General features: G+C 60.3%; 1 protein-coding gene across 1 annotated transcript in view; it reads left to right on the top strand.

Annotated features, from left to right (window-relative positions):
* Positions 1 to 11438, top strand: part of UVSSA (UV stimulated scaffold protein A) — a 33146-nt gene extending 21708 nt beyond the window's left edge. Inside the window, exons 7-12 of the mRNA XM_019657949.1 lie at positions 3742 to 3868; positions 4317 to 4442; positions 4951 to 5134; positions 5488 to 5599; positions 8084 to 8258; positions 9709 to 11438. Of these exons, the coding sequence (XP_019513494.1) occupies positions 3742 to 3868; positions 4317 to 4442; positions 4951 to 5134; positions 5488 to 5599; positions 8084 to 8258; positions 9709 to 9802 (818 nt within the window). The 3' untranslated portion in view covers positions 9803 to 11438. The remainder of the gene's footprint in view (positions 1 to 3741; positions 3869 to 4316; positions 4443 to 4950; positions 5135 to 5487; positions 5600 to 8083; positions 8259 to 9708) is intronic.
* The last annotated feature ends 302 nt before the right edge of the window (positions 11439 to 11740 follow it).

Below are 11740 nucleotides of genomic sequence, written 5' to 3'. Positions count from 1 at the left end.
GGTACCTGGGAGGTGCTTACGCCATACACGGGCAGTGGCTGCTGCCTGTGTCCGGGTCAAGACAGTGGGCAGAAGACAGGCCCGCAGGGAACAGCCTGCTGAGCCCCTGACTGCTGCTCCAGATTGTGCAGCCAGGGGCCTCGGTGCCACGTCTCAGTGCCTGGCAGGCTTGTCTGCCCAGACTTGGGCCTCCGTGCCACCTCCTCTTTCTCTGCGGGGTCAGGGGTCTGGGAGCAGGCTCTGAGCCTCCACTTGTCATCTGCCCAAGAATTCCTGGCCGTTGGCACTTTGCAGTGCCCTCTTATGTCCCCGCTCTGAGGGCTTGGAGTCCTTTCAGCAGAAGCCATGAGGCGCCCTCTGGCCTGTGGCTTGTGATAGGTGGCCAGTAATGACCACGACGGCCCCGCCCGTGGAGTGCTCAGTCTGTATCACCTCCTCTTCCCACCAAGAAGGAGATGGGTGCAAGACTGCGAAGCCTTTGCCCGACCCAGCGGGCAGTGGCGGGCCGCACTCCCCCTGGGAAGGTTGTAGACGGTGACAGATCCTCCCTGTCAGGATGCTTGTCCTGCAGTGGCAGGGAGCAGGGCGCCCCCCTCTGCTGCCGCTCGGCTCCGGCTGTGCCTCGGCCCATCGCCTCTGCTGGACCGTCCACTCTCGCGGGGCGCGGGCCAGCGGGGCCATGTCCCAGGTGCCTGTGGTGACTGCCTCACGAGGGAGGCGGGGACCCTCCTTGTTTCTGCTGCCCCTTTTCTGCAGGCGGCGCACGGCGTTCTGTGTGTGACCTTCAAGATGGAAATGGCTGGTGTGGGTCTGGGCTAGGTGCTGTTCACTCATGTTCTCTGTATGTTCGCAAACAGGTGGGCGGCGGGGCGCATGGGCAGCCGAGGGCCAGGGCCCATCCCTGCAACGGAGGGCTGCAAAGGGGGTCCCAGGGCCGCCGGCACAGAGGGCTGGGTGGGGGGCCATGGTATGGGGTCAGACTCCACCACGTGACACCAAGTCCGGGGCGGGGGTGGGGGGGTGCTCCCAAGCCCTGATCTCAGTGGGGGACACCGACCCGCTGCCTCCGGTGGGGACCTGGAGTCAGTTCATAATGCGGGTCTGTATCCCACCAGCCGTCCTACGTTAAACGCAGGGGGGTCTGCAGTGGGTCGTCTGAATCCACAGCTCAGGGAACTACTTTCTCTCTCATTTCCTCTGAATTTTCACCGAGGGGCTTTTATCTTCCCCTAATCCTGCCGGTTCTGTCAGGACATAATCTCTTTCTCACATTTACATTTTAATTACAAGGCCAGCTGAACGAGGTGGAATCAATACTGTCAGGCGGGAGCCTAAGTTTGTGTGAAGCCCAGCCTCCATTTCCTGCCATCGATCCGTCTCCTGCCCTGTCTGCTTCAGGCAAATAGGTGCCACTGGCCAATTCAAACAGAAAGGGGGTTTGGACGTTTTCATGATTCTTTCTAAGAGCAGGCGTGGCACAGAATTTGCCCAAGACCCTGCACTTGAGTCAGACCCCTGGTGGTGCAGCAGGTGGGTGGTGCAGCGGGCCGGCCCCTCCCCTGCAGTCACAGCCGCACCACCCCCTGGAAATGCAGCCGAGGAGCGCAGTCTGCTTTTTGGGTTTTCACTCTGAAAGTATGTCAGCGAGATTGATTTTCTACAACAATGTAAAAACGGTAGTGTGTTTTAGTGCCCTGAGTATTTACCCCGCTGTAACACGCTTACCCATCTTTTTAATGGTTTAAAACAACAAATCAATGAAAAGTATATTTCATTCTTGTAACTCTTAGGAATCCTCATATTGATCCTTTGGCTGTGACTGTATCCATCTAAATGCCACAGTGTCCATTTACCAGCCTCGCCTCCCTCCTGTCGTGTGGCGCATGCGAGTGCAGGGTGGCGGTACTTCTTGACAAACACCGTCAGAGCCCCGAATGGGTGTTTCGGCGCTTCTGTGAGCTGGGTGGGCCTGCGACGCTGTGTTGATGACAGAGCCGGGTCGGGACCCCACAGCCTCCTCCTGAGTGTGCCCAGGGCTTCAAAGCTCATGCGCTCAGGTAGCCAGAGGTGGACCCGGTCACCTCTGGCTCTGTCCTGTGTCCTCCACTCAGCTCAGGACCCCAAGAAATGGAGGTGGGCCCCGCACTCACACAGCAGGGCTGGAAGGGTGTCTGGAGCCAGTGTGGGCAGATGTTTTCTGTGAAAGGCCCAGTAGACGTTTCCTGCTTGTGGGTCAGTGCAGCCTCTGTCGCAGCTGCTGCCTCTGCAAAAGCTGCACACAGCATGAGCAGGTGGCAGGGGCTGTGCCAGGTGAAGCAGGCGGAGCGTTGGGTTTGGCCACCCCAGCTCCCTGACCTGTCTGTGGCCCCTGCGAGGCAGTGGAGAACAAGAGGCAGTGGAGAACAAGGCGTGTTGGGCTGGCCCTGCTGCAGAGCCACGCCCAAGGCAGAGGACCCTCCCTGTGGGCAGGCCTGGCCACCAGCATGGGCCAGAGCAGTCTTCCTCTCTCCTTCCCTCCACTTGCGTCCCTGCCCCTTCCCCCAGGAAGCACTTCCTTGTGCCCAGCACTCAGTGCCGAGTCCGTTCCCTGCTGACTTCTGTCTCAGTTGAGCGGCATTGGTGGGTCTGCAGGTAGATGGTGGAGAGAGGAACGTAGTCAGTGAGACCACGGCTTGTGTGTCAGCACACACAGCGTCAGAGCGTGTGCGCATGTGAAGCACTTCATGTCTGCCAGGTCCCCACGCCTGGAATCCCCGGTGCCCTTTGCTCTGCTCCTTATGACCACCCCGTGGCCCAAGGACACAGTCTGGGCGGTGCTGGGTCTTCGGAAGGGCTTGGTCTCAGGACTTGCCACGTGGTTACCTGGCAGCTTAGTGTGTGCTCAGAAAGGGCTTCTCAGACGTGCAGCTTGCGTTCTGTTGGCGTGAGGCTTCTGACCTGCCGTGTCTGCGCCCCGGGCGAGTGTTGTGTGGTGAGTGTGGCCACGTCCTCCCTGCAGTGCTGAGCGAGGCTCCGGGGTCCCAGGTGTGTGTGTCTCCTTCGCCTCTCACGACGCCCTCCCAAGGCCTCGGCTCGCATTGCCGCTGGCAGTGCTGCCCACAGGATGCTGGTTGGAAAGTCGGCCTCCTCTCTCAGGAGGTTTTCAGGTCTTTCTGTCCGTCTTGACTGTTTTCTTCAGCTTCTGCGATGCCCGCGGGTGGCCATGCTTTCCTTACGGTTTCTCTCCTGGGCCCGGCAGTGAGCGCGGCTCCCAGCGTCTCCCCTCCCACCTCCAACCTGGCGGAGCGGCCCCTGTGCTTTGCTCCCAGCGCCATCTCACACGTGCCACAGCCCCAGGCAGGTCCTGTCCCCTGCCTGCCCATCGTCTGCCAGACATCTTCACCACCGCGTGCTCCTGTGAGCTCTCGCACGTCTCCTGCATCTCCACCCGCGCTCAGACAGCGTGTCCGCCCAAGCCTGGCCTCTCGTCCCCCGGCACCCGCGCACTTTGTGGTCTTCCCGTCCTGGTAGCTCTTGGATCTCGCTTTCTCTCCATTCATGTGCTGCCAGCTCTGAGTGGATGGAAGGCTCCGGTGGTGTCAAATGCGGCCCTCATCCTGTCCCAGGGATGTGGGGGCGGACACTGATGTACATCTCTGGCCATTTTCCTGTGGGAGTCAGGGAGGGGCCAGCATCGGGGCTTTGGCTGGTGGCAGGCAGGGTGTCTGTCCAGGCTCAGGAGTAGACGGACCTCTGTTTCAGGGCTGCAGGGAGACCCGCCTGCGCAGGGTGTGCGAGTGAGGACGAGGATGGGTGAGGAGGCGTGTGACCCCACCTCCACTGCCGCCCAGCTCCAACGGCTCCAGGGCCACTTGCCCCGGCACCCCAGGTGACTCCCAGACGCCTGCCTCTGCCCAGAGCTTGGCCTGCTCCTCGGCTCCTGGAAGGCAGCCCCAGCCGTGCATCCGGGCGGGAGAGCACCTGCACCGTCTGTGCCCACGGCAGGGGCTCCTCGAGCGCTGCCTGTCGCCCAGGGCACGGGAGGGGCTCGAGGCTCTGGGGTTCGAGGGGCAGACGTCAGGGCACCCCCAGCCTAGGGTGAGGACCACAGATCCAAGGCCAGCTTCCTGTGCAGCTCCCTGGGGACAGTGGGGGCCGGGCCTCTCCCAGGGCCTCGGTGGCTGTCCTGGAGACTGACCCAAGGTAGTAGAGGTCATTGCTGAAGTGCGCTGACCCCAGGCCTGTGCGCAGGGAGAGGGAGAGGGAGAGACAGGTGGCTGCAGCTGGCTGAGGCGTGCACGGTCAGTGCGTCCTGCTCTGTTCTGTGGCCCCTCCAGGGCACCCCTGGAACCAGAGGAGGCCGGGAAGCTGGCAGCAGAGCGGGCCCGGGCTCCCGTCGTGCCCTTCGGGGTGGACTTGTGTTACTGGGGCCAGGAGCAGCCGGCAAGTGGGAAGGTCCTCAAGTGAGTACAGACCCTCAAGGTGCCGGCCCAGCGCATGCGGGCTGTGAGCTGTAGAGCTCCTTGGGCTTTTCCTGACCTCACTGCTCCCTGGAGAGACGTCCCTGTCCTCCCATCGGTCAGGTGCCGTAAAGCGTGAGCTCACGACTGCCCTTGTCAGGACTGCGCTTATGGGCCAGGCCAGGCCCGGGGCTCTGCCAGGAGCTTCCCAGAAGCCACCCTCGCTGTGTGTCTGTGGCTATGGCGCCCCTGCGGGGGGTGTGCGTGCTCATTGCCCCCGTCCATCCTGGAGCATGTCCCAGGAGCCCCCGCCCGAGCCTGTGCATCCTGCCAGGTCCAGGCCGGGCTGCTGGCCCAGGAGGCAGGTGGGGGTGTCTTGCGTTGTTGCCACCCAGGTACCTTCCCATCTTACTCTGAGGCTGTAACCAGGCCCAGAGGTCCTGGGACGCACCCCTCAGGCTGCCGGCCCCGCCCCACGCCGCCCCGACGGCTCCCACAGTCTCTGTTGCAGGTCTGAGTCTCAGCACCGCTTCTGGAAGCCGAGCGAGCTGGACACAGAGCTGGACGGTGCCCAGGTGTCACAGGTGCCCCCAAGCCGCCTCATCACCTTCGCAGGGACATTCGAGCCCGTGCAGCACCGGTGCCGAGCCCCGAGGCCCGACGGCCGGCTCTGCGAGCGCCAGGACCGGCTGAAGGTGAGGCAGCGGCTGGGGCCTGTGAGCCAGGTGGTGGTGCCTGAGGGAGGGCTGGGCTGCAGCCCACGGTGCTGCTGCCACTGCCCTGGTGAGGGCTTGTCTGTGGCTGTTCGTTCTGCGTGTCGCCTCCCTCCACTGTGTGTCTGACCTACTCTGTCCTGGGCCTGGGGAGGAAAGGGAGGTCGCTTAGGCCAGAGTGACTCGGGCGCCAGACTCCCTTCCATCCCAGTCTGTGACGGCAGCGTCCCAGGGCCCCTCCTCGGGGGCAGTGGCTGCGGGTGGTGTGCCAGCCTGCTGAGGGCCGAGGCCGGCCGACTCAGGAGGAGTGAGAACTGCTCTGTCCTTTGCCACAGTGCCCGTTCCATGGGAAGATCATCCCCAGAGACGACACTGGGCGGCCCCTCCACCCAGAGGACAGGGCCCGGGAGCAGAGGCAGCAGCTGCAGAAGCAGGCGGAGTGCCCAGGTAGGCCGGAGGGGGGCGGGTGCAGACACCGCGGGAGGGGGCAGACTGGACCCCGACGGCCACGGGGCAGCCCTGTGCTATCTGTGCATGGTCCCCTGCCACCCCCCAGCGTGGCTGTGTGCCCACAGGGAGCTCTCAGGATGCTCAGGCTTCTGGGGGCCAGGTCTCCATGCAGCTCCTGACGGGAGATGGGGGCACACCCAGACTGGAAACCACCCGTCGTCCTTGTTTGGGCTCTGGGCGCTCAGTCAGGTGTTTGCAGCAGATGAGGAACTAAGGCGAGGAAAGGCAGTTGGCTGAGCCTGTGCTGCTTAGAGGAAATGGGCTCGTTTGCACTCTCGCAAAGCCCCTGGGCGCCCTCTGCAGGGGGCCGGCAGGAGGGCTGCTGGGCAGGGCTGGCTGCGGGCACATGGTGTGTGCATGGTGTGACGCACGCATCTGCGCTGCGAGTGTTAGGTGTGCGGTGTGTGCGTGTCTGGGCAGAAGGCGAGCGGATGTGGGTTTCCACAGAAGGCTCTTTCGGGGTCCTTATCAAAGCTCCCCATATTCTGGACAGTGGGCCTTCAGTTCAGATGGCCAGTGGGCTTCAGCCACCTAAACGTCCTTCTCAGGACAGTCCAGGGAGCTTGTGTCATCATGGTACGTGTCAGCACTGTGTTGGGGCACATGCCACGGGCTGGCCACTGCCCAGCCCCCAGTGGGGCCCCAAACAGCAGTGCCAGGTGGTGACATGCAGAAGTGGCCGTCACTGGCTGGGCAGCATGTGGGCACACTCAGAGTGTGGATTGAATGGAGTCTAGAGACCCTGGCCATCTCGGACGCCCTCTCTCCCCAGTCCCGAGGACGGCCGAAGGTGGCTGTGTCTGTGGGGGCAGTGCTGGCACCGTGTGAGGGTCCCAGCTGGGCCACATTTGTCGTCATTAGTGGGGTTTTTCCCTTTGTCATAAGAGACAAATACTAGATTTCAGCCTGACACCCAGGGTGGGCGCCTGGGCCCTGGGCCCTGGATGGTGGCCAGGAAGGAGGGCTCCCGACCTGCTAATCCGTGGGGCGGGCGAGGCCTTCCCTGGGGGCTCACACTGGAGCAAACCAAGTACCTGTTTTTCTGTCCGCCCTGAAGAGTATCTGGTTCTCCAGCCCGCGGTGATTTGTTAACAACAGGTATGGCCGTGGCCGGGCCGGTGCGGGCCAGTCAGATGTGAAATAGCATCTCTTCACTAACTGCAGTATTGATCCCACCTCCCTCGCACACGGGCAATTTTCTTTTCCCCGGCGCTAACCTCAGTGACAATGCACGCGGAGCTCCAGGGCCGTCAGCGCAGGAAGGCCTCGTGCCCCGGCATCTATTGATTTTCCTCAAAGGCTTTTAAATTGCTCCTTCATTTTACTGAGATGCTCATTCCATCTCTAGCGGGTGCCGCGTTTTCCCGTTGTGTTTAAACAATTGCTCCATTCACTGGGTTCCTAAACTGTGACGCCTTCTTATTACTGGGAGATAAACTGTTTAGACAGTTTTCCTTAATCTTGGATTAATCGTCTCTGTATCTGAGCTGTGCAGCCCCGTCCTTCACTTCAAAAAATCAACCTGGGAGGCTTCACCATCTGTCTGTCTGAGGTGTGTGGCTTCTTCCCACGCTGCACGTGCCCTGCTCACATTCCGGCCCTCGGAGTTCCCGTTGCGTGGGGGGCTCCATCGGTGTGTGCAGTGTCCAGCGAGCCAGGGGTGCTGTCTGGGTCTGGGCACATGGGGGACTCTGTGCCACCATTCCTGAGCTGCGTGGCCTTCCCAAACTGGCTGGGCTGGACCGACCCCGCATTTCCTGGGCCTGTGTGGCCGTTCAGAGAGGACTGGCCTACTGTGGACGCCGAAGCAGAGGCTGAGGCAGGAAGTGGCGCCCAGAACCAGGGCTCTGGTGGGGTGGGGTTGGACCCTTGGCCTCTGACCTCGATGCCTGCCCCCTGCTTCTGGGGTGGAGCCCCCCACACACACATTTAATGCTTTCAGCAGCCTGCACACGAGCGTGCAGGCCTGGCCTGGGGCGGCCTGGGGCCAGGTGCCGTTGTTTCCCCTGGGGTACTTCTGCTGCCCCTCGGGACCTGGCCAGAAGGGAGACAGGCAGTAAGAACAGGACTGTCTGGGTGAACGAATGCGCTTGTTGTGACACCTGGGCCCAAGTTACTTTTGAACCAGTACAGAAAGCCCAGCCGAGGCCTGGTGGGCGCAGCCTTCAGATAGCAGTTCCCTAACCGCTGGCCTCAGCTGCCCTCCTGTCGGACGAGTCAGAGGATGCACCAGGAGTGGCCTCTGGGACCCGCCCAGCTCCTCTCTGGCCTGTGTGGGTGCAGGGCGGTGGGAGGCTGTCTACCCCCCGCCCCCCGTTACAGGTTGAACCAAGTGGCCCCTGTCAGGGAGGGTTGGCGCTCGGGCAGGAGGCACTCTGGTTGGTACCAGGTGTTTCCTGAGATCTTGGGGTGTATTTTCAGACTGGCAGGACCCTGAGTTTATGAGAGACGTGGAGGCGGCCACGGGTGTGGATCTTGGCTCGTCCCGGGTTGGCAGGAGAGGCCGAGGCAAAAGGAGGCGACACCCTGGCCTCACCGACCTCAAGCAGCGGGCGGATACCTCCCGCACACGCATTGCCAAGAAAGTCTTCGCTAAGTAAGAGCCCCTCACCTAGCCCCTGGATTTGGGGGTGCTGGAGGGGAGCCAGCCCAGTTGCAAGACATTCCCGAGGCCTCCATGGCGTGCCCTGTCTGCCTCGAGTTTTTCCTGTTACCACCAGGCCCTCGGGCAGGACAGGTGCTCCCAGCTAGGCTGTCCGTCAGGAGTAAGGCCTAGAGCTGCTCACCCCAAGGGGGACAGACTAGTGTCTTCCCAAGTGGGGAGCTGGCCAGTGCAGAGCCAGCTCTGCGTCCTCCCTTGCCTGGCTGACCTGGAAGGCTGGGCACTGGCCTGGCTAGCCCCTCATGGTCCGCGCCTGCGTGTCCACATGGTATCTTCAAGGAGGCCAGTTACCTTCAAGGCCGGCAGGACAGGGGTCACTCCATGGGTTTCAGCCCAACAGAGCTCGGCCGGTGTCACCAGCAGGCTGCTCTCACCGCCAGCTCGGGGTGGGTCAGGCCATATCCCCAGCCCAGCTGGACCAGCCTGGCTGCTGGGGACTCAGACAGGCCGCCGCCCCAGCAGCCCACTGCCCGTCCCACCCCCGTGGTCAGCCAGAGGCTCCCACCACGTTCAAGTTGTTGCCAGAAAGTATTTAGGGATTTATTTAGAAAAGCACATGAGGCCTTTGCTCCCCTCCTCGGATTTATGCTGAGGCTTCGCAGGTGCCGGTCTCTTAGGCAGCCCCCTCTCTCGGCCCTGGAAGGTGCTGAGCTCAGCGCCCAGGCAGAGGAGGCCCCTCCTGCCCTCCTGGCCCGAGTGGGACTGGAAAGGAGGGCACCTTCCCCAGTGCTTACATGGAGCCCCACAGGCTTCTCACTGCTGGCTCTTCCTGGCCCCCAGGCTCTGGGCACGAGGCTGGTTTCCCGTGAACTAGCCAGGGGTAAAGGGCACCCTGGGTGCTGATGGGAGGAGTGTCCTGCCTGCATCCTCCATGGGGCTGAGAGATGGCGCTCTCCCTACAGAAGGGCCGGGGTGACCGAGCCCTCGCAGAGCGCCAGGGCCCCTGGAGCAGCACCCAGCACTCCCTGCTTCCTGGCCTCAGCGGCTTCTTCCCGGGCACAGGCCCTGCCAAGCCCAGACCCCACCGTCATGGCAGTTCCCTGGGCAGAGACGCCCTTGATCTCCTTGTCCGCATCTTCTCGCTGTGCGTTCTGAAGCATCTCCCTACAACCCTGGATGTGGATGGGCGGTTTGAGCCCCGCGTGTCCCAGCTCCCCACCCGTGCTGAACATGGGCCCTCGTCCTGGGGCCCAGCCTGGCACCGGTAAGCCACCTTTGGACTCGGAGCATCCGAGCTGCATTGCTCATCAGCTGGGAGTCTGCGAGCGGTCCGAGAGTGGCCGGTGCCGCAGGACCCGTGCCTGGTCCCAGCCAGGCTGTGGTCAGGAGCCCAGAGCCCTGGGCATGCCTGGTCACGTCTTGCTTTGCTTGGCTTTCCCCACAGGGCGGCCGTGCAGAGGGTGGTCACTGCCATGAACCGGATGGACCAGAAGAAGCATGAGAAGTTTGCAAACCAGTTTAACTATGCACTGAGTTAGAGGGCCAGGCCAGGCGGGCTGTGCTCCCCTGCGGTCGGTCGTCAGCTCCTCGTCCAGCAGGCACTTGGATGGGTGCGCAGACACGGGCCTGCGCAGTAACCGTGCCACCATTGCTGTGTGTGAAATGTGGGACACGATGCATGTCCTGACTGAAAGGCCCAGGGTATGGACGTCCCCCGCTGCAGGGGCTCCTGCCAGCCGGGGTGCTCGCCTGGCCTGCCTAGGAGGCCCTCGGATCCCGGAGGGTGAACTCGGGCAGCCGTGCCCCAGCGGGGTCCTTGCAGCGCCTGAGCGTCTGTGAAGTGGCTCAGAGGTGATGAAATGGCCCCTGAGCTCAGCATTCGGAATGTGTGTGGGCCCCTGACCCCCGTTTCCCAGCCCGCTGGGGCTGGCTGCTCAGAAGCACTCTAGACAACCCCCACTTTTATATAAATGCTGATTTTAACCCAAACAAAGGAAAGTGAATCATTTACACTGTCACACCCTGTGTGTCCAGCTTAGGACAGCTTGGTGATGGTTCTGGGTCAGGATGCAGAGAACTACCTATCTTTTTAAAAACATTATTGAGATACTGCTCACACTGTAACACCCACCCTTGTAAAGCCTACGACTCGTGGCGTTGGGTACGTTACAGTCTTGTGCAGCCCCCGCCACGGTCTAGTTCTAGAACTTGTCCCCTCAAAGGAAGCCCCGCGCCCACGAGCAGCCCCGCTCCCCCAGCTCCTGGCTCCCTCTGATGTACTGTTTGTGGATTTCCCTGTTCCGAGCACTTGGTGTGATTGGAGTCAGAACGTGTGGCCTTTTGTGTCCGGCTTCTTCACATGCAGTGGCTTCAAGGCTCATCCACGTTGTATGTTGCAGGTCAGAACTTCTTTCCTCTGTCCTGCCCAGTGACACTCCATCCAGTGTCTATTCATTCATCACTAACATTTGGGTTTTCACATGTTTTGGCCGTTATGAATAATGCCGCTGTGAACATGTGTATATGTTTTCGTGTGAACATATATTTTTATTTCTCTTAGGCTTAAACCTAGGAGTGGGTTGCTGGGTCACATGCCAACTCTTTAATTTTGTGTTGAACTGTTGTCCACAGCGGCCGCACCACCATGCATCTCCACCAGCGGTGCACGAGGGTTCCTGTGTCCCCGTATTCTTTCCCCCCCCCCCCATATTCTTACAAGCACTTGTCATCAATCTCCGCTGTAGCCGTCCGAGTGGGTGGTGTCTCACTGTGGCTCTGATCTGCGTTTCCCTGATGGCTAGTGACCCTGAGCTCCTTTTCACGTGCTCACTGTCCACCTGTGTATCTTCTCTGGGGAGATGTCTATTCGGGTCCTCTGCCGTTTTAATTCGGTTGTTTTGAGTTGTAGGAGTTCCATACGTATCCTGGATAGCAGACCCTTACGTGGTTTGTGAATATATTCTCCCATCTTTTCACTTTCTTGATAGTGCCTTTTGAATCATAAAAGTTGTTAATTTTGATATCCAGTATATCTACTTTTTCTTTTGTCACTTATGCTTTTAGTGTCATGTCTAACAACCATCGCCTAATCCAAGGTCATGAAGGTATGCCCCCTATGTTTGCTTTTACGAGTTTCACAGTTTCAGCTTCTTGTTTTCCAATTACAGTTGGCATTCAGTATTATTTTATATTAGTTTCAGGTGTACAGCATAGTGGTTAGACATTAATTTATGAAGTGATCCCCCAATAAGACTAGTCCCCACCTGGCACCATACACAATTATTACAGTATTACTGACTATATTCTCTATGCTATACTTTACATACCGATATAGCTTCAGCTCTTAAAGTTAGGTCTTTGATCCATTTTATGTTAATTTTTGTATGTGGTGTGAGTTAGGCTTCCAACTTTATTCTTTTGAGTGTGGATATCCAGTTGTCTGAGCACCATTTGTTGAGAAGGTTATTCTTTCCCCC

This window comes from Hipposideros armiger, unplaced genomic scaffold (genome assembly GCF_001890085.2).
Source record: "Hipposideros armiger isolate ML-2016 unplaced genomic scaffold, ASM189008v1 scaffold_282, whole genome shotgun sequence".
Taxonomy (NCBI): domain Eukaryota; kingdom Metazoa; phylum Chordata; class Mammalia; order Chiroptera; family Hipposideridae; genus Hipposideros; species Hipposideros armiger.
The sequence above is the reverse complement of the archived record's forward strand: the minus strand, read 5'-3'. Positions and strand labels throughout refer to the sequence as shown.